Consider the following 18,493-nt stretch of genomic DNA (forward strand, 5'->3'; position numbering starts at 1 on the left):
TTTTCTCAACCTCTTTGGTGATGGGCAGTTGACTCCATCTCGCTCCATCTTGGAATCACTTTTCTCTTGGTGTGCTCACCAGTTGGTGGGAGGTGAAGGTGAGAGGCAACTAGGGTCTGGGAAGATCTTCCTCGGCAAATGCAGCAAATAAGCAGACTACCACAGGTGGACTGTTCTACTGCCTTCCATCCTATTCCCCTCTAGACCATGTATTTTTGCAATAGTAAATGATGCCACTGTAAGTGCAATACAAATGAAAATTAAATACTCAAATAGCAAATCAGAAAAACAGCTGGTAAACTGTGGTAAATCCTCAAACTTGTGTGTGGTTGCATAAATCCACATTCAGACTGCACTGGCCCACTATGCAATCCAAGTGTATCCAGAAGTGTCAGTCCTAGCCTGCAGATCAGTCCTACAGCTGGAGGTGCGGGGGCCGGATTCTGACCTTGGTTACATCAGTGAATTTGTAGTATATATCTGACATCAATCATTTAGACCTGCCCTGGAGTTGCTCCAGAGGTACACTGGTGTAGCTACGGTCAGCACGTGACCACAGGATTTAAGTATCTTCTTTAAATACTTATTTCTTGTTTTGGAACTAGCTCTCTGCTTGCTGGAAGGTTTCTCATTGCTGGAATCTCATGTCTTAAGTTCTTCCTGTGGTAATGCTAACCTGGAGGGTGTGAGATCTCCCTGCTCTCCCTTTTGGAAGAAAAGTCTTGCTCCTTCTCAGGGGTACAAGATACAGGAGGTAGATGCTCATGCCCCCTCCTCATATGACACTGCCCCCTTCTCTTCCAGGCTTCAGAGAAGTTCCTCTATTACCCAACATGGGCTATGGCCATCCTCATCTCTCTGATCATCCTGGCTACTCTCCCACTGCCAGTGGTCTTCATCCTCCGCCAGTTCCACCTGGTGTCGGATGGCTCGAATGCCCTTTCTGTCACCTACAAAAAGGGCCGGATGATGAAGGACATTTCCAACTTGGAAGATAACGACGAGACCCGCTTCATCTTGAGCAAAGTGCCCAGTGAGACCCCCTCCCCAATGCCCACACACCGGTCCTACCTGGGCCCAGGGAGCTCTTCCCCGATGGAGATGAACAGCACACCAAACGGACGCTATGGAAGCGGGTACCACTTGGCCAGCACTCCTGAATCTGAACTGTAATGACCGCCCACCACCCTCCCAAACAGAGCCCTGGAGAGGAGGTCCCCAGGAGCTGATCCTGACCCCGAGGGCACTGATAAAAGAAACCCATCTTCGAATTTTAACCAGTAAGCAGCCATTTCCAGGGATGACATCGTAAAGGGATTGTGGGAGGGAGCGGGACTTCCCTCCTGGCAACCTCCAGTCAAACAGCAGGATGCCTTCCCGGCTGCCCTTGTGAATAGAAAAGAAAATGAAACAAGACACTGCAATAAATTTTATAGGGATGTTCCTACAGAGATGCCTCCTGGAACAAGTCAAGAATCTCTTTATTTTCAAGCACCTGATGGTTGGAAAAGGGACACACAATAAGGTGACAGCCAAAGAAGTTTCCTCTTCTAGCCTGGATCTGTTCCCCCTCCGTTCATTTTCCTTTAGGTAGGAGACGTGACAGCCTTATTCCAGTGAGCACATCTAGCCATTAATGTTCATACCACGATGAAGAGCCAGTTCCCTCCAGGTTTGTGTTGCTGTTGTGTCTCTTGTGCTTTAATAGCTCTGGAGACGCCCAAAGCCTAGCATCCGTGGATGTTTCTTACCATGCAGGACTAAGGTGTATCCCAAGTAGGCAAAAATGCTTTGTAGCCAGTGACAGAGCCTGGCTAATCTTTGGGTGTCCATCCACTGCGTTGCTACTGATGCCAGTACAACATACAATGGGATTGTGTCAATGAATAACTTTGAGATGAGGCTTCAAGTTAGCATGCCCATTTACAATGCAGTGTTACTCTTCCAAATGGCAAAAGCAGCACAAGACCTCAGATGGATTCAGGTGCGTGAGCATGTGCCATGTGTGCAGGCCAGAATCTGAACAGAGTTACCACAGGGTAGATCCACAGTGATCTCCTTTGAAATTGCAGGGTTCACACTGGAGTCGCTCCTGATATGCAGCATATAACTGTGTGCAGGTTCCAGCCCCATGACTTCTATTTTCAATGCACTGTGTGAAAGAGAGCACTGGGAGAGTGGTGAATAGATTCCCCTTGCTAGACTGGCTGGATGCTCTGCAGGGACAGGTAGCAAAACTGGGGCTATTGGACTCCTGGTTTAGCTCTCAGGAACTAGATATTATCATTTGCCCATGTCCTTGGGGTTAGCTGGATATAACTGAGGGCTGAAGGTGACCATGTGCACCCAGCATCTATTTACAAGGCCCAGGTATCCTCAGCCAAGGATCCAAATTCCTCCCTGGTATATTCACACACACATCAGTGCCCTTATGCCAGGGGTGTATTTGGTTCTGGGGGCCATGCCTTGTTTCAGGAAGATGGAGCTTGGCATCACATGTTGTTGAGTCTCCTCTCAGTTAGCACTAGATCTTCACAGCTCTGCTTGGCTTCTGTGCCTGACCAGCGGGTCTCTTGTTTGACCCAGTCCTGTCATAACCATCCATGGGTTTTGGGACCTGTATGAGAGTTATGCTGGTACTCCCAGCTCCATCTAAGAGGTTAGGACCTGGTCCAGGTAGAGGCAGGGAGCATCACTACACCACATCCATTTGTGGGTGTCTGGAGGAGCTGTGAGTGTGACGGGTCCTGCTTCTCATGTCCCTCTGGGGCAGGGGAAGAAGTTGTCATCTCACATATTGCTACCATCTGAGCAATTTGCTGAGACCTTGCTCTTGCACTTAAAGCCAATGCCATAGACTCTCATGCCGGGGCCCAGGCCACTGATCTTATTTTGACCTTGCAGAGGCTGAGAGACTGTATCCCCTTTCTGCCTCTCCTTTTCCCTGTCCCATCTCTCTTGGTTAAATACAGGCAGGCTAAAGACTGGTAAAAAAAATCTCTTGGGCCTTTTGTGCTATTGGTTTCCAGGAGCAGCCTTTTCTCTTTCTGTCTCCATCTCTGCAGCTTCCCTTATGCAGCCAGCAAAGTTTTACATACCATATTTTACTGGCATATCACATGCACCTTTCCCCCAAAAAATTAGCCTTCCAAAATTGGGGTGCATGTCTTGAGTGGGGAAGCTGATTTTCTGCCCCAAATAGAAGCACTTTGCTTTGATTCCTGGTCCACCCAAAGTTTAAAAGCAACTTCCCAGCAGCAGCAGTGCCATTTCTATTGAGGCAGCCGAGGGAGTCTGTTGACTTAATGGTTCCCTGCTTTTTACTCCACAGGTGCTAATGACTGCCTCCTCTTTGCAATGGACTTGATTTTCCACTAATCAAGCTAACTTTTCTTTTGGCAATTTTGCTGTCTGCTAGCTGCTCCTGGTCTCTTGTGTCCTATTTCACAGCTCTACAGACTGTTTTTACCTCCTTTCAAATTTGTAGATCTGCCCATTGAGACCAGTCTTTAGCAGCAGCTACTGTTTCATCTTCCAGCTGAGTAGGAAAGGAAGGGTGAGTGAGCTGAAGATTAGGTTCCTCATCTGATCTGTGCGGCCATAACTCTAGCATTTTTTCCCTTCATTCTCTCTCTCCCCCCCCCCCCAAAAGAAAAAAAAAGATGCGTGTCTTTATTTGGGGGCATGTGGTATATAAGGAAATACAGTAACCCCTTTTTTCTCCTTCTGCTGCATCTGCTAACTGAGATTTCTGCAAGTACTTTAACTCAGACCCTCAGTAGCCATTTCACAGATAGGCAAAAGGAGGCACAGACTTGGCAAAGGGTGCAGTGTGAAGCACTGGGAAGAGAACCTGTGGCATCTGGGTCCCAACCATTGGTCTGTGAACAGCAGGCCTCCGTGCCTCAGCCACTGAGAGCCTTTCATGTGAGGTCGCAGCATCCAGAGGGAAGGGTCGCACTCTTACAATTTTTCTGAGTCAAATTCAGTGATGTCATGCTTTAATATCCTTGCCCCAATTTGGAAGGCAATACTTCTGCAAGAATGAGTGGTGGCAAACCCAATAGCCCCTCTTCTGCCACTCTTACCTGTGCCCACCATTCACGATGGCCTCTTCAATCCCATTTTTAGTGGAAGTCTAGCCAGTTGGCTGCAGTGGGCAGCTGTTTACAGCAGAGCTGAATGTAGGCTGCCTGGTGTGGCATGTGGACCAATTCTGAGCTGAGACTGGTTTGATCCTGGCTACACTTCACACATGCCAGGGGAGACGCTCCTGCTCAGCATGGGTATAGACAAGTTCTGCACTGGATTCAGTGAGCCTGGTCCCCTACCATGTTTCTCTGTTGACTTCAACTGAGTTATTCCAGTTGACGCCAGCTGAGAAGCTGACCCCAGGGACCTGAGCCATGTTCACTTTGCATATGCAGATGGCCAAGGTGGTGCTAGTTTCCCAGTTTTGCCAGGTATAGCCTAAGTTTGATCTTCATCACTCTGGTGATGATTCTTCCCTCACTCATCCAAGAAGGTCCGTGAGGAGCAACTCTACTATAATCACTACCCTGGTCTAGTGTGGTCAAAGGAAATCAGGGCCCATGCTTTCCTTTTCAGTAGTTCACACCCTGGCTCCAGTGGGTTCCCACTATACTAATTCACCACTGGCAAATGGGAGCCACTGATTACAATTACTTTACTTCTCCCATTGTTCTTGATACTTTCTATCATATGATAGGGCCACCACTGTGCTGATTTAGCCCAGGAAGGGACCCGGGGAGGGCAGGAGGGATCTCTCTCCTTTCACTGCATTTTCCTAGCGTGATTTATTAAGTCACCAAGTCAGGTTGCCTATTTGCTGTGTGTTATTAAAGGTGAGCATAGATCCACTACAGGGTGGATGTAGAAGTCTCCTGGTCCCTGTGTCCCTTAGCGTCTTGTTGGACACCAGCAGTCCTAAAATGTATCAGCCTTAGATAAGAGCAGTGTGGCTACCTGGCTCTCCTTGGTGACCTTGGACTAGTCCCATCTCTTTTTCTGTGCCTCAGTTTTCTGATCTGTAAAAGTGAGCTAATGATCCAGCCCACCTTTGTAAGGCACTTGGAGGCTTTCTGCTGAAAAGTGCTTTATACAATGAAGTGTTATCTAGTAAGGCAGCATTTGGACCCCAGGTGGAGCAGACTGCTTTGTGGTTTCATGGGAGCATCAGTGCTTTGCACCAGCTGGGCTCTGTTCCCTATTCTGCTATTGTTTATACTGGGAACATCCCATGGCCTTACCCTGTTATCCCTGATTGACACAAAGGAGAGGCAGGGGTAGAACTGGGCCCATCACAAAAAGAAACCGAATGGATCCTGGGCCTTGATTGATTTGTAAATGAATTTTCTGATCCCAATACTTTGGGCAAAGGGAAGTGTCCTGGAAGGAAGCAGAGCCAGGGACTGTCTGAGAGGGTTGGAGAGAGCACAGCGGTGTTGCTGGTTGTGCAGTGGAGGCCTGTCTGCCTCCAGCCACCTTGGGAGCTGTGCAGACAGCTTCTGGGGGGAGAGTGAGGCATGTGCAGCCAGGGTCAAATCTGTTCTTCTTTTTCTCTAGTCTCCCCCCATCTCCCTGCCCATCTTCTCCTTCTGCCTCCATCTGCTTGGGCTTTTCTTCCCCTCTCTACACAAGAGCAGAGGAGTCGCTCCACACCATTACACCATGTGTCCATCTGGACCAGTCTCCCCTCTTCCAGAGTGGCCAGCACCAGCTATTTCCAAGGGGGAAGGAGGGATGTGAGGCATCTCCTCATGGTCAATCAGGAAATAACCTGCCCTGCTAATTCCTGATATTTCTAATTCTATCTGTCTCTCTCTTCCCCCAGTGGGCCTTTCTCTGTGTGGACCCCATCATGGGGATCCAGGCCAAGTAGGCCAGGGATTATCACAGAAGCACAAGCTTGAAGTCCAACATAGATGTCCCAGTGTGGACCTGCATATCTGCTAGGACAGATCCCCAGTTGATGTAAAATCACATAATTCTAGATGCTTTGATGGGGGTTATACCCATTTATTCCAGTTGGGGATCTAGCCCATAATCTCTTGAACCATGTTTTTGAGCCAGCAGTGAGTCTTTTCATTTCCCCCTCCTTCTCTTGGTAGTTTGGAGGCAACGGTGATAGACAAGTGAAGAAAAGCTATATTATATATATAGAATAATAACCTATAGATTCTATTTCTATTGTATATTTACTCTGTAAATGTTGGTGTAAATTCTGTTAAATGACAAACTATTCAAAAGTGACCCGTGAACTATTTTCATTCTCAGTGCTGTACAGATCTATTTTCATTGTATATTTGATATATTTATAATTTAACTTTTTTTTTTTAGTGTGTGATTGGTGACTGTCCCCCTGCCAAGCTGCTCCCAGGAGTGGGGCTACAAGGGGGGCGCTGCCTTCATTTAATCTGTGGAAGTTCAGTATTGCTTTGTGGCATTTGCTAGGTATTAGGTTCCAGGGTGGGATTTAAGTGTTAGGTGCTGTTTGCAGTCTGTGTGTACGTGCGTGCGTGCGTTAGGGTTAGTACATGCTACGTGTGTTTTGTATGTGTTTTGTTAGGATTGACTTTTGCTGTTCTTCAGTCACTTCAGGGTCTCTCTTTAGTTTCTGTTGGCCACCAATGCATTTGATTTTATAGCAATGAATGTGGCTGGGGGAGAATTCATGAAACTTGTCTGATAGCTGTTCCCTCTGTCTGGCAGGGAGAGGGTTAACGCTAATCCACTGCAGGGTTTTATGCTGCCAGTCACTTTGCTGAGCTCTCATAGACATGAGGAGGAGCCAATGCTATGGTCACTGCGCACCTTCTTTCTTTGTAATTACAAAATAACAATGTCACTGTACCTGCCACCCTCGGGGCTCCTGGTTCATTCCCACCCTGACTTGCATTGTTGGGAAGCTTCGGTGTCCTTGATTTTATCACAAGCAGCTGCTGAATAGACCAGTAGGAGAGACAGCAATGTGACACATTAACCACTGTTAGCTAGGCTGAAACCCTCTACAATTAGCACTGTGGGATGGAGCCATTATTGAGGATCAAGGACCAATATGGGTTATTCTCAAAAGATTCCCCCATCTCTTTGTGGGAGCCCTTAGCTGCTACTTCACCAGCCTGCTTCAGTGAGGCTGGTTTATTATAGCACAGGATGTAGACTAAGCAAGCACAACAGCCAGAAGGAAGCACTGACTTTCCAAGTCCTGTCCAGTCCAGCCCAGTTTGGGGCCACACAGCAGTGTCCCTGCTTGCACTCACATCCCCTGGGTGCTGCATGGAGTCTCTGCCCAGCCCTGGGAGCAAAGCCAGATGAATGAGTGCATTTCATAGATCCCGGGCCAGCAGTCTGTCTTAAGACTGAAAAAACAAAAGGTCAGCACACGTCCCTGCCCCAGTGTTGTCATATCATGCTCAGGGAACTGGAACAGCAGCCCAAGCCAGGAGGCAGTGATGGGGAAAGGCCTTGCCTAGCAATCACTGCAAGCTTAACTCGGCCTCCTCCTTGTGCACTGCAGCTGGCTTGGACAGTTGTATTCATCACACGTGAGCCCTTAGATCAACTTGGGTGCAGGGGAAGGGGCAGCTGTAGCAGGTTGGTTCTGCCATAGTAGATGAGGTCCCGGTCCACAGATGCAGACACCCCATTGTTTTGCTGTTGCTCAGGAGAGGATGCTTTGCACAGCTCATCTATAGGGGTGGAATCGGAGGTCTCTGGCCTAAAAGCACCTGTCTCTACTGCATAAGATAGAAGCAGAACTATCAGCAGGGGCTCATAGGGAGAGTTTAACTGTCTTGAGATATGCTCAGGATCTGAATCCAGATCCCTGGATCACACCTGCAGCTGGTGGGAAGCAGTGTGGCTGCACTGAGCTACGCTGGCCTATACCACCTAAAGATCTATTTTCCCCCCCACCCCCTCCCCATTTTTATGGGGCATGGAGGTAATGCTCCATGCCCACCTTGATCTAAGCCAGGGCTGTTTGACTTCTGGGTGGCGGAGGGCTGCACACTTTATAGGTCCCCTGGGATTCCCTGCCATTGCCCCCCCCCAAGCCCCTTGAGGTCTTGCCTGCTTCCTGGGCCATGCTGCCCCGGGGGCAGGGAGAAGAAGCTTGAGGAGGGAGGGGGAGCCTGGAGACTCCAGCAGCAGCAGAGCAGTGCGGGGACCAGCACCTGGACCAGGAGCCCCTGAGCGTCAAGTGAACCCCTCTCCTGCAGCCTGTGGGCTGCGAGTTGGACAGATTTGCTCCAAGCCATCCCAGACTGGAGGAAGGGGAAGCTCAAATCCAAGTCTCGGGTTTCAGTGGAGGCCAATCCAGATCGGGGATTTTTGGCAACTTGCATTGGAAAGAGGCTCTGCTTTTCCTCCTCGTTTCACTGCATAAACTGTTGGCAGGACACGGTTCCATAGTAATCTCATTATGCAGTTGGCTCGCTGTGCGGTGGGTAATGGCTTCCAGCAATACATTCCCTTGGACAATGCTTTTAGTAACATGCTATAGATAAACACTGTTTTTGTCAATGCCTGTAAATGACTTAATATGTGGTGTGGAGTCCTCTGGAGACAGCGCAACCTGGATGCCATCCCTGGCTGAGGATGGGAAGAGCCAGCCTCCACATCGCCCCTTAACGGCCTTGTGCAGTATTACTAGGTAGAGTCAGCCTCTGGTCCATTAGCAGGAAAGGACCTGGCGGGTATCTAGTGAGTCAGCTTGACTCTTGGCTGAGCCCGCAGGCCCTGCAGGCTCCTGTTTTGCTTGGGTCATTTATCCTGGTGCTGAATCATGCTGTCCAGTGGAGTTTGCTCTTTGGATGTTATCTCTGCACCCCCCTGCATTTTATACTGCCTGGGGGAGCATTGTCAGCATCAGCAGAGATGCCCTCAGCAGACATGGCGAGATAGACAGCCTGGGAGAGTCCTTGGGAAGGACTGCTGGGGCTGTCTAGCTCACCCATGCCAGAGGTGAGATATCTGCCCACCCTGGCAGTCTGAACTGCTTCTATGGTTGGAGACTTCCTGCTCTGCTCCTTGTTCTGTTCGGTGAGATTCGGGGAGAGGCCACTGGAACGATGTGCCGTGGGTGCTGTTGCGCAGCCAGCAGTCACTGCACCGGGCACCTGATGCAGAGGCCTGATCTGAAGACGAGGGACGTCTTTGGGAGTCTTTTCATTGACGACAACGAGCTGTTGTGGCTCATTTCTAAGCGCAGCACCTCCCTAAAGGAGAGGAGATGCTGTGGTACTGCGGGGTGATGCCCACAGAGGTTTGAATGGCGATCAATGCTCATCCTTCTCTGAGCCACATTTGGGGATCTAGGAAAGTCAAGATAAAGACTCCCATTGACTTCTGAGGACTCGAGATCAGGCCCCAAAGGAGCAGAAACAAGGACCAGGACTAGGGAAGGAAGCAGACTCCATCTTTGCCTCGGGTGCCAGGGCTCTGAGGGCAAACCCTGAGGAGCAAGGCCCTTGTGCCAGAGCTCATGACGTGAGTGGGAGCAGAAAACCAATACCCGCGGTGGGAGCAACCCCGCGGGAACGTGATGATCGGGGAAGCACATATCTGATGAAACCCTCCTGTACAGGTCAAAGCACAGCACTTGTAGTAGCTTGTCTGTTGTATCACATAGCCAGTGTATTTATGACGTGCACCTGTGCCGGCAGGACAATTCGGCAGTGTGAAAGAACTACTGTAACAACTGTAACAAAGTCCAATTAAAAGTTTCTTCTTACCAAGCACCGTCTCCCTGGTTTCCTTTCTTGTGACCTGTGTCCAAGTTGCTCGAGGCTTCTGGAGACGTGGGGGTGAAGCCAAACCCAGGGGCAGAGCACGCAAGAAACATGTAGATTCATGGCGGATGGGAGGACCTGGGGTGCAGGGATGGGACAGGGAGCTGCTGAACAGAGTACGGCCAAAATCTAGGTATATCCTTCCATCTGGGTATCTTTCTTCTTTCCAGCTGGCTTGCCTTTCTCTCTACTGCACTTTTGTGCAGCACCTAGCACTATAGGGCTAGTGCCTTCAGGCACGGCTGCAGCACCATAACTGCTTTTAATAATAATATCAAGTAGCTGATGTGCCCTGATACTCTTGCGGGGTCTGTCACATTCCCTGTCTCCAGCAAGCTCTCGCCATATGTCCCCTGGATCCTCCTCAGTGTCACCACATGTTCCCATCTTTGTACTTTTGGCTGCATCCCTTCTACTGTCTTTGTTGCCATATGTTCCCCTCTCTCGGAGGTGTTCATACCGCATATGTTGCCACGGTATCCAAGCACTATTTGGGTGCCAAGACGGAGCAGGGGGTAAGAACGAGACCACCCTGACTTCACACTAGGATTGTGCTAATCGGGACCTGGGTCTACAGCATGGTCTTATGTGAAAGATCACATATTTTGTGCCTTAGGCATGGCTCTGACACTGGGTCTACTGCCATTCCCCAAAGGGGAGCAATAGGGGGTGCCCCTTGGAGCTTCCTCTTCTGTGCCCCTGTGTTCAGAGGGAGAATCATACATGGCATCTTGAATGTGGGGTACAGCATCATTCCCCTTGTGTGTCCAGCATTGCTCGCTGATATGTGGGGCAGACGGAGCCAGGGCTCACCTAGGACCTGCTCACTTGCTCCAAGGGGGGACAATGTCTCCAACACAAGGACAGGAACAATCCTTGCTCCTGTTGCTGCCTATGATGTGGTCAGAGCCCACGGGGTGCAATATTTGCTGCTGAAAGATGCTGTCACGCCTGCCCCCCATGTGGGGGGGGGTGCGGTTGGGGTCCTGATGCTGGAGCTGGGAGCCCGTTCCCTCCAGCCTGCGCCCATGTCTCCATCCTGGCAGCGCCGTTGCTGGAGAAACGTGCCGATCCAATAATCCGTCTAAAGAGGAAAACAAAGCTGCAGCTCTTGAGCTCGCTCCTGTGTTATTAAAGCCCAGAGGGCCTCAGTGTATCCAGACAGAGGGTGTGACCATAACTGCTGCATTTGGAGTTACGCCAGAGCCGCAAGGAGCCTGGGAGTGAGTGGTGACAGGCACAACACAGATCTCGTTGCATTAAGAGCTGAAGGGGCAGCAAGAAGACTCCTGGGCACGCACACCTCCTGGCACCTCAGCTGATGTGGTGGGAGGTGGGGGGGGACTAGGATCTGCGCACAGGAGGTGGCAGGTGAGGGACTGGCATCCTCTATCCTAAATTCAGCTGGGAAGTTGGTGAAGTTTCCACTTCGTCTCCCCCTTCCCTGTGCCCTCTACCAACTTCTGAATCCAGGCAGGTGACCTTGGAGGCCAGCAAGAGGCAGCAACAGGGCTCTTACAGCTACAGGGCTTCCCCTGAGGGCTATCCCTGACCTCCTGCAGAAGGCTGGGACAGGTGTGCTGTCACCGGTTCTCATCTGGGGGAGCAAAGCATCATAGGATGCCCTGAGATCCTTCCAAGGGTGTTGCAGGTTGCCTGACAATATTAGCACCATTAGGTATGTAACAATTGGGATTCACAAGTTAAACCCAAAGATTTCAACCAGGAACCTATGGTATTAAAAACATTCTGCACTGCTGTGGTCTTTCTGAGTCCTTTGCTACACGAGAAGTACTCCTATTATTTTTCCATAATCAAAAAACAAATGAAAGTTAAGAGCTGGCATGCCTCGAATCTAACTAGGGGTGCCTTGAATCTAATGAGAAGGTGCCTTAAGTCTGAAAAGGTTGAGAACCACTGACAGATGGAGGTGACACTAGTTTAAATCATTTGCAGCTACTAGGGGAGCACTTGCCCTCCAACCGTGCAAACACTTTGAACAAGTTCTCAGCGGAAAGTGATGTACAAATGTTCAATACTTCTGTAACTGTAATGAGCTGCACTGACTGTTACCACCCCAGGAGGCAGGGTGACACAGAGACACCATCCAAGGCACAATTGTTTCCCTGGCTTCCTTCATGAAGTGGTAACCATTGCTGCCTGGCTGTAGGAGCACACTGTGAAAGCCCCCTCGGTGCTGGTGTCCCTGGCCTGGCTACTGGAGGGGAAGGGGTAAGGCCTCACCTGTAAGCCAGGGGGTAGTTTGCTATCCAGTGCGTCACATCACACTATGAGCAGGATGTCAGTCCATTGACTTCTTGTTGTGTCTACCATGTACCTCTTGAAGGAACTGATTTGCTCCCTTACAGGTCTCTTCCCACACTGAGCTGCTTGTTGGTCTTTTATTAAGGACCTAGTGATTGTCAACCTAGTCCCCACTTGATACTTATCCCCTGGGAGGCAGCTAATTAGCCATAACCGGGTGGTTTAGGAACGGCAAGTCCTCCCTTTCTGCAGAGGGTTGGACAAGACGACCCTGGAGGGTTCTTCCATCCCTACGCTTCTCTGATTAAGCCTGTCCCTTTTAATGGGTCATCACACCCAGTGACACCACCCGTGCTATTGCCCACTGATTTCAGGGCCAATGTAAGGGGGATTGCAGGGCCAATGTAAGCCTCTGACCCAAGGTTGGGGGTGTTGGCAGTCTCCAGCATTGCATGTTGTCTGAGCTACCATCTAGCTTAAAGCAATAATTTCAGCACAAGGCCTGTAAAATCAAAATCCCTCAGGCCGAGAACGAGGCTTTCACAGCCATCTCTGCCTTTGCCCATGACATCGCTCTCTCTCCCTTTTGGTTTAGTCCTTCCAGCAGCAGCAAGAGCCTCGAGAGCTGTAATTAAGCAAAGAGATAAAGGCGCGGGTAGTGGAAAGGGCTGGGAGAGGTTGCATTAGTGGTGGCTGGATCTGAAGGGGACTGATAAAGGGAAGAAATTAAATTAGCAGAGCGGGGACAGGAACTCTGGTCATGGCAAGCCTTAAAAGCTCTCAGCACCCTACACGGGTTCTGCCGACATGGACGCTTCACAGAGGCTTATCTGCATTACAGCAACGCTTGATAGGGAGCCCTATGGGCAGGGACGTGGTGAGAGACGGCTCTTTCCCCACAGAGCTCCCAATCCAGCCAGGCAGAAGGGATTATTATTGCTACTAAGCAGCTGGGGGAAAAGGGCTAGAGAGATGAAGTGCCTTGCCCAAGGACACACAAGAAGGCTGTGGCATAGGCAGAGGCTGACCACAAGTCATCTAGGCCTGGTCCATCAGCTTAACTATAAAGCTGTGCTTTTTCACTACTATTCTGGGGACTGCAGGGCCTCTGGAGATTACCTTGAAGTATTTACCCAACACCCCATCCACGTAGATCTGGCACACGCCACTTGCTATTGGACTTTTTGCACATCTTCCTGTCATGGATCTGTCCTGGCTTTGAGGCCTGAGAGCTTGTGCACACCCAGTTCCTTACCCAGAGGAGCCCGTTGCACAGATCTTTACCCTTCCCTGTGCCACCAGTGACTCTGGATCCACAAAGGGCTGCCCATCTGTCATTCCCTGTAGGGACAGGTGCAGGTGAAGCCAGTGTAATGAGGGCAGATCAGAGCCCTGGGCCCTGCCAGTCCCAATCAGGGGACCAGGGCAGTCCATCCCCTGAGGCTTCAGGGAAACAGGTGCCACCTGCAGCAAGCCCAGGTCCATGCCAGGGCCCAGATGGTCCTAATGAGGCAACAAGGGCAGCCAATACCCTGAGGGCACAGGCAACAGGCTGCACCCACTTCAGCCTTTAAAAGCTAGGCTCAGCCAGCAGTCATTTGTCTGGGCAGTTTTAGATGTTTGCTCCTGCCCTTGTTGTGTTTTCCTGCTTCTCCTGTTGGCTCTCTGGCTTTGATTCTGCTCACCCTGACTTGGTTCTGGCTCCTGATGCTAGTTCCTGACTCCTGGCTCAATCTCTGTTGACTTCTGGATCCCTGATTGCCCATGTTGGCCCCTGGATCTTCTGGGTCCCTTCAGTTAGCTTCTGGATCCCTGACTGCCCATGCCTTTGTCCCTGACAGCCAGCACTTGGCATCTTTCAGGATCTTTGCTCTTTGGACTTTGGTAGGTGAGTGAATAGCAAATACCTGAGTGTGCTATAAGGCTTAGGGATCCCCAGGAAAAGAAGAAAAGTGCTATGGACCTTGTGTGCCTCCCAGTTGGCTGGTCTATGTGCAGGATAACAGTCTCCTACTGCTGCTACTAACCAGCAGGTTTACCTCTTAGATGAGGTAGCGGAGGCTGCTGCACTGGAGTGTCCCCTGGCTGGTGACTCAAGGTGTCATCCAGATGACAGGGCAAGGCTTTCCCCAGCAGAAGCTCTTCAAAGTGAAGGACTTTCAGGCCCTTGCAAACCCACTGGAGAGTGGTGTGTCCCCACACAATTAGTATAATCCTTCTTCTGCAGCTGACCCCAAGCCCTCTGCCTGGCTGCCCACCATTCCCAGCCATGCCATGCTGTGACACCCTCACAGCACAGTCCCCAGCACCTCCCAAGCAAATTGGGGCAGAAGGGCCCTTGCTCTGGTGACTCTTCCAGGCATACCTGTCTCCTCTGCCATCACCCCTGCCTCTACACCTCTCATCCAGGCTCCCCCTCCACAGTTCACACTTCACTCATCTCCTTCCCATCACCCCTTCATGTCCTTCACCTCCCCATCTCTTTTCTTCCCCTTCTTCCATCCATGCCTGGCATGGAGGAGATCTGGGGTCTATTCCCTGTGCGTGGCTCTTCTTTTTGCTCCACGCTGTCTAGTTAAGTGGGAAATTCTTCATAGCCTCTTCCTCTGGGTTTGCCCAACAGTGTTTCACTGAAGTGGGACCTCTGTAAGGCAGACAATAAAGCCATGCTCCTGTTCCATTCCTTTACTGGGCTATTTTAAAGGGGTGCTGTTATGGGTGGACTCTGCCCCAGCCAACTGATATGGGTTGGGGCACCCAAGGCTGACGGGAGTTGGTATCCATTCAGATCGGTGACTACTGTCACAAGAGCCACTTGACTTTGGACATATGCTTGGATTTTAGAGCCCCTGTGGGGTTTGGATCTGGACTTTCCATTCAACCCTTTGCAAAATGTGGATGTCAGAGTTGAGGGTTTGAGACACAGTACAGGAAAAAAGTGGTGACCCAGGGCCTGGTCAGAAAGGGGGCCTGAAAAATTTTCTCTATTGTCCAATTATTATTATCATTATCTCTGGCGAAGGGGGACCCAATAATAAAAGTTTGCCCGGGGCTGCCAGGAGTCTAGGTATGGTGCTGTTTAAGCATCACCAAGGGTTTGGATGTCATGATGGCACCTTGCTTGGGGTTGATTGACAGTTCTCCACTGACCTCATTAGACCTGTGCTATTTGATCCAGCAGCTGAGGATCTAGCCTGTTGGTAGAGAAAGAGTCAGCTCTGGGGAATTGCATGATTCTCTGCTTTCATTAAAAAAACAAAGCCTCAAGTCCCAAAAGGAACCACAAGAAGTCTGGAATTTATATTTTTAAGTCAATCGCATGCTTTTTGCAGCCTGCCTTGTGACTTTATTTTTTTTTGCACTCCTCGGGGCAGTGACGCTAGGTATTTAGGGCTTGGGGGGTTGTTAGCTTAGAGTAAAGCATTTATTCTCTGAGCATTACCCTTGTCAGTCCAGGCCAAACCCCCAAGGTTCAACAGTAGAGCCTGTCAGAGCAGGCTCTCGCAGGAATGTAGGCGTCAAAGAAGCCTCCCATTGCCAAGAAACAAAAAAAAAAAACAACTCCAAAACTTTTTTTGCTAAAAGAGTTTGTGAGATTGTCCATTCTAGCCTCTGTCACAGAGCATAGCCAGCAAGTCCCCTAGCAGGTAGACAGCATAGGAGGTGCAGGCACTGATGTTGCCTGACCACTGCAAGAGTAGGGGATGTATAAGGGTAAAATATGCTCAGAGGAACCTAGGAAACAAACTCATGCTACAGAGGAAGGGGTAAGAGGGGGAAAAAAAATCCAAGCCAGCCCTTGCCAGTCTAACCTGGAAGGGAAACTCTGTCCTGATCCCAAATCTGGCCATGAGCAGTCCCAGCAGCCATCTCCCATCTCATGGGAAGCAAAGGTCATCATCAGCATCCCTGAAGGGGAGTTTTGGTTTTCTGTCTGCGGTCTGTGTTTCTTTTTGCTCCTCGAATAGCAGGCACACAAGCGATCCTCGGGCGGGGGGCATCCTTTGAGGCAAAAGCCTATGCCAACACTTTCATGGTTCTTTGAAAGTGAACTTTTTATGCACAGCCAGAATGTGTGAATCGAAAGAAGTGACAGAGCAGTTCCAGGAGGGCACCCATAAGCCCTACAGAAAGCCCAATTCAAGCGATGAAGGGAAGGCTGAAGAGGAAATGTTCTCCATAGTTCAAAATGCTCCTGCACTGACTGGTCTGTCTGGAAAGGACCTGGCATGTACTAGATGCTGCTACCAGCAATAATCCCTAACTCTCAAGTAGTTTAATTTGGCTGCAGATCTCCATGCGGTTTACACAGGAGATTGGCATTACGACCCCCACTTTACCTGCAAGGAAACTGAGGCACAGAGGGGAAGGTGACTAGCTGAAGGTTTGCAGGAGGCTAGTGGAAAAGGGTTTCCCAAATCTGGGATATCCAGACTTCTCAAGTTTAAGGTCAGTGCCCTCAAGGAAGGATCTCTGCTTTTTGTGAGATAATTTTATCGAACAATTGCATCAGCAATGCAATGGATGGAACCAGATTCGGTGTCTGGCTTGGGAAAACCCCAGTCTCTGTCCATTTTCACGACTCTAGATTACTACTAAAATCCTGGAAGGATCCACAAGATGGCACTGTCACCACAACAACAACAACCTAGGGACCAGGCGTTACAACCACATCACCATCCGCGCTTCTCTGCGGGTCAGAGTCCTAAAGGAGACGTCTGTGATCAGGAACACGGGCAGTTGCTTGGTGCAACTTGTTCAGTCGTAGTGTATATGGAAGTCCTGGTACAGAGACCATCACAAGCGGCACTCAGGCTCAACCGTCGGGGAGCTGAGCCCAATGCTTTTGCCCCCAGAATCAAGTCTGGTTTGCAACAGATCACCTGAATAGAAGATGCAGCACAAAACTAATGGTAGAGCATGCCTTCATGGACTATAGCTGCTTGTAGGCTGTGAGCAGGAACTTGCAAGAGTGCATGGAAAAGTACTAACTAGTGGCTTTCCATTTTGGAGCACTCTGCAACAGTCTCCCTCTGTTCAGGAAGGAGCACTAATACATCTTGCTGAACTTGCCCAAGAGATGGAGGTCTGAAGACTGTAAATGTGTTGTTTGGCACTTAGCAAGGATGCTGGGATGAGAATATGCCTTCTGCTCTAAGAAACCTTTAATGGCCAAGTGGTCCAGACCTCAGCTTTACTTCTTCTCAACTGAAAAAGGAATAAAATGCTTTTCTTCAGCCTCCTGCTGGAGATAAATTGAGCTCCCTGCAGACATGGGTCTCTCTCTGAGAAGGCCTTATGCACCAGGGTCCCATCTTTCTGCATTGACACATTAAGGGTCTGATGGCCTTCTTGGACAGTGTACAGATTTGCACTGGTATCATCGGCTAAAAGTTTCTTTTCTCTCCACATGGGAGTCGTTTATCTAGTTGGGCACTTTACTCTCCACCCCAGAGGTGGCTGCACTGTAGTGATGCTAGAAGGATATGCTTTGCTCAGTACATAAAGGTCTCTGGGGATGAAAGGCACTATATAAATGTAAAATCTGAGCATTGGGTCACATCCCCACAGCCTTCATTGCTACTTAATTCTGGCCAGACTCACATTAAGGAAGGCAGGATTTGGTCTATTATGATAGATTTATCATGCAGAGAAGCAGTAGAGTTTCCTTTTTTTTATAACAATTTCCCTGGTCTAAGAAGTCAAGGGCCAAATCTCCAATTTAGATCATCTGGCTTACCTACATTTGGTAGAATGGTGCTGATTTATACCCACTGTGGATCTGACCCCTAAAGTCCAGTGCCCAAGCTACTGTAGGGGAAGGGTGCTGGGTTTAGTACTTTAACTGTGGATCAAGCATAAAAGTAACGGAGCATATTTCTGTCACATCAAAGGGCCAAATTACACCCATCACTCCTTGGATATGCAAAAAGAGACTGCAGAAGCCCATTCACCCCATGCAAGAAGCAGTTAATGATGGGGTGGAGAGAATGGCCAGGGCAAAAGAACTAGTAGCATCTGTCTGCAGCTCTAAGCACTTGTGGAGATGTGTACCTGGGGCTGAAGTCACCGCTGTGGATGCCACTGAATGGACTCCAGGGAGCTGCAGTGGCTGCAGCAGGAGGGAGCCTAATTGCTTTCCTTCTCAGCTGCATGACAAACCCCTGGCTGGATTGGCAGCAGGGACTAAAGCAAGGAACCCTGAAGCTGAAGCCACCACCTGAGTTGGTCCTTCGCCCTACCCCTACCTCCCCATCCCTCCTCCAGTCCAAGAGAGAAGAGCCATGAGAGCCTTTCTCTGGACTTCTACTGTGACAGAAGTAGGCCTGATCCCAACCCCACTGAGCTTAGGGAAAGGCTCCCGTTGGCTCTCTCCCCTGAGTTTTGGATGGGGAAGGAGTGACCTCCTTGCG

General features: G+C 49.9%; 1 protein-coding gene across 2 annotated transcripts in view; it reads left to right on the forward strand.

Moving 5' to 3' along the window:
- SLC6A17 (solute carrier family 6 member 17) overlaps positions 1–9,761 on the forward strand; it is a 50,218-nt gene extending 40,457 nt beyond the window's left edge. For both annotated transcript variants that reach the window (XM_019492557.2, XM_014605437.3), the window contains exon 12: positions 805–9,761. In XM_019492557.2, coding sequence (XP_019348102.1) covers positions 805–1,173 — 369 coding nt within the window. In that variant the 3' untranslated portion in view covers positions 1,174–9,761. The remainder of the gene's footprint in view (positions 1–804) is intronic.
- The last annotated feature ends 8,732 nt before the right edge of the window (positions 9,762–18,493 follow it).

This window comes from Alligator mississippiensis, chromosome 14, assembly GCF_030867095.1.
Source record: "Alligator mississippiensis isolate rAllMis1 chromosome 14, rAllMis1, whole genome shotgun sequence".
Classification (NCBI taxonomy): domain Eukaryota; kingdom Metazoa; phylum Chordata; order Crocodylia; family Alligatoridae; genus Alligator; species Alligator mississippiensis.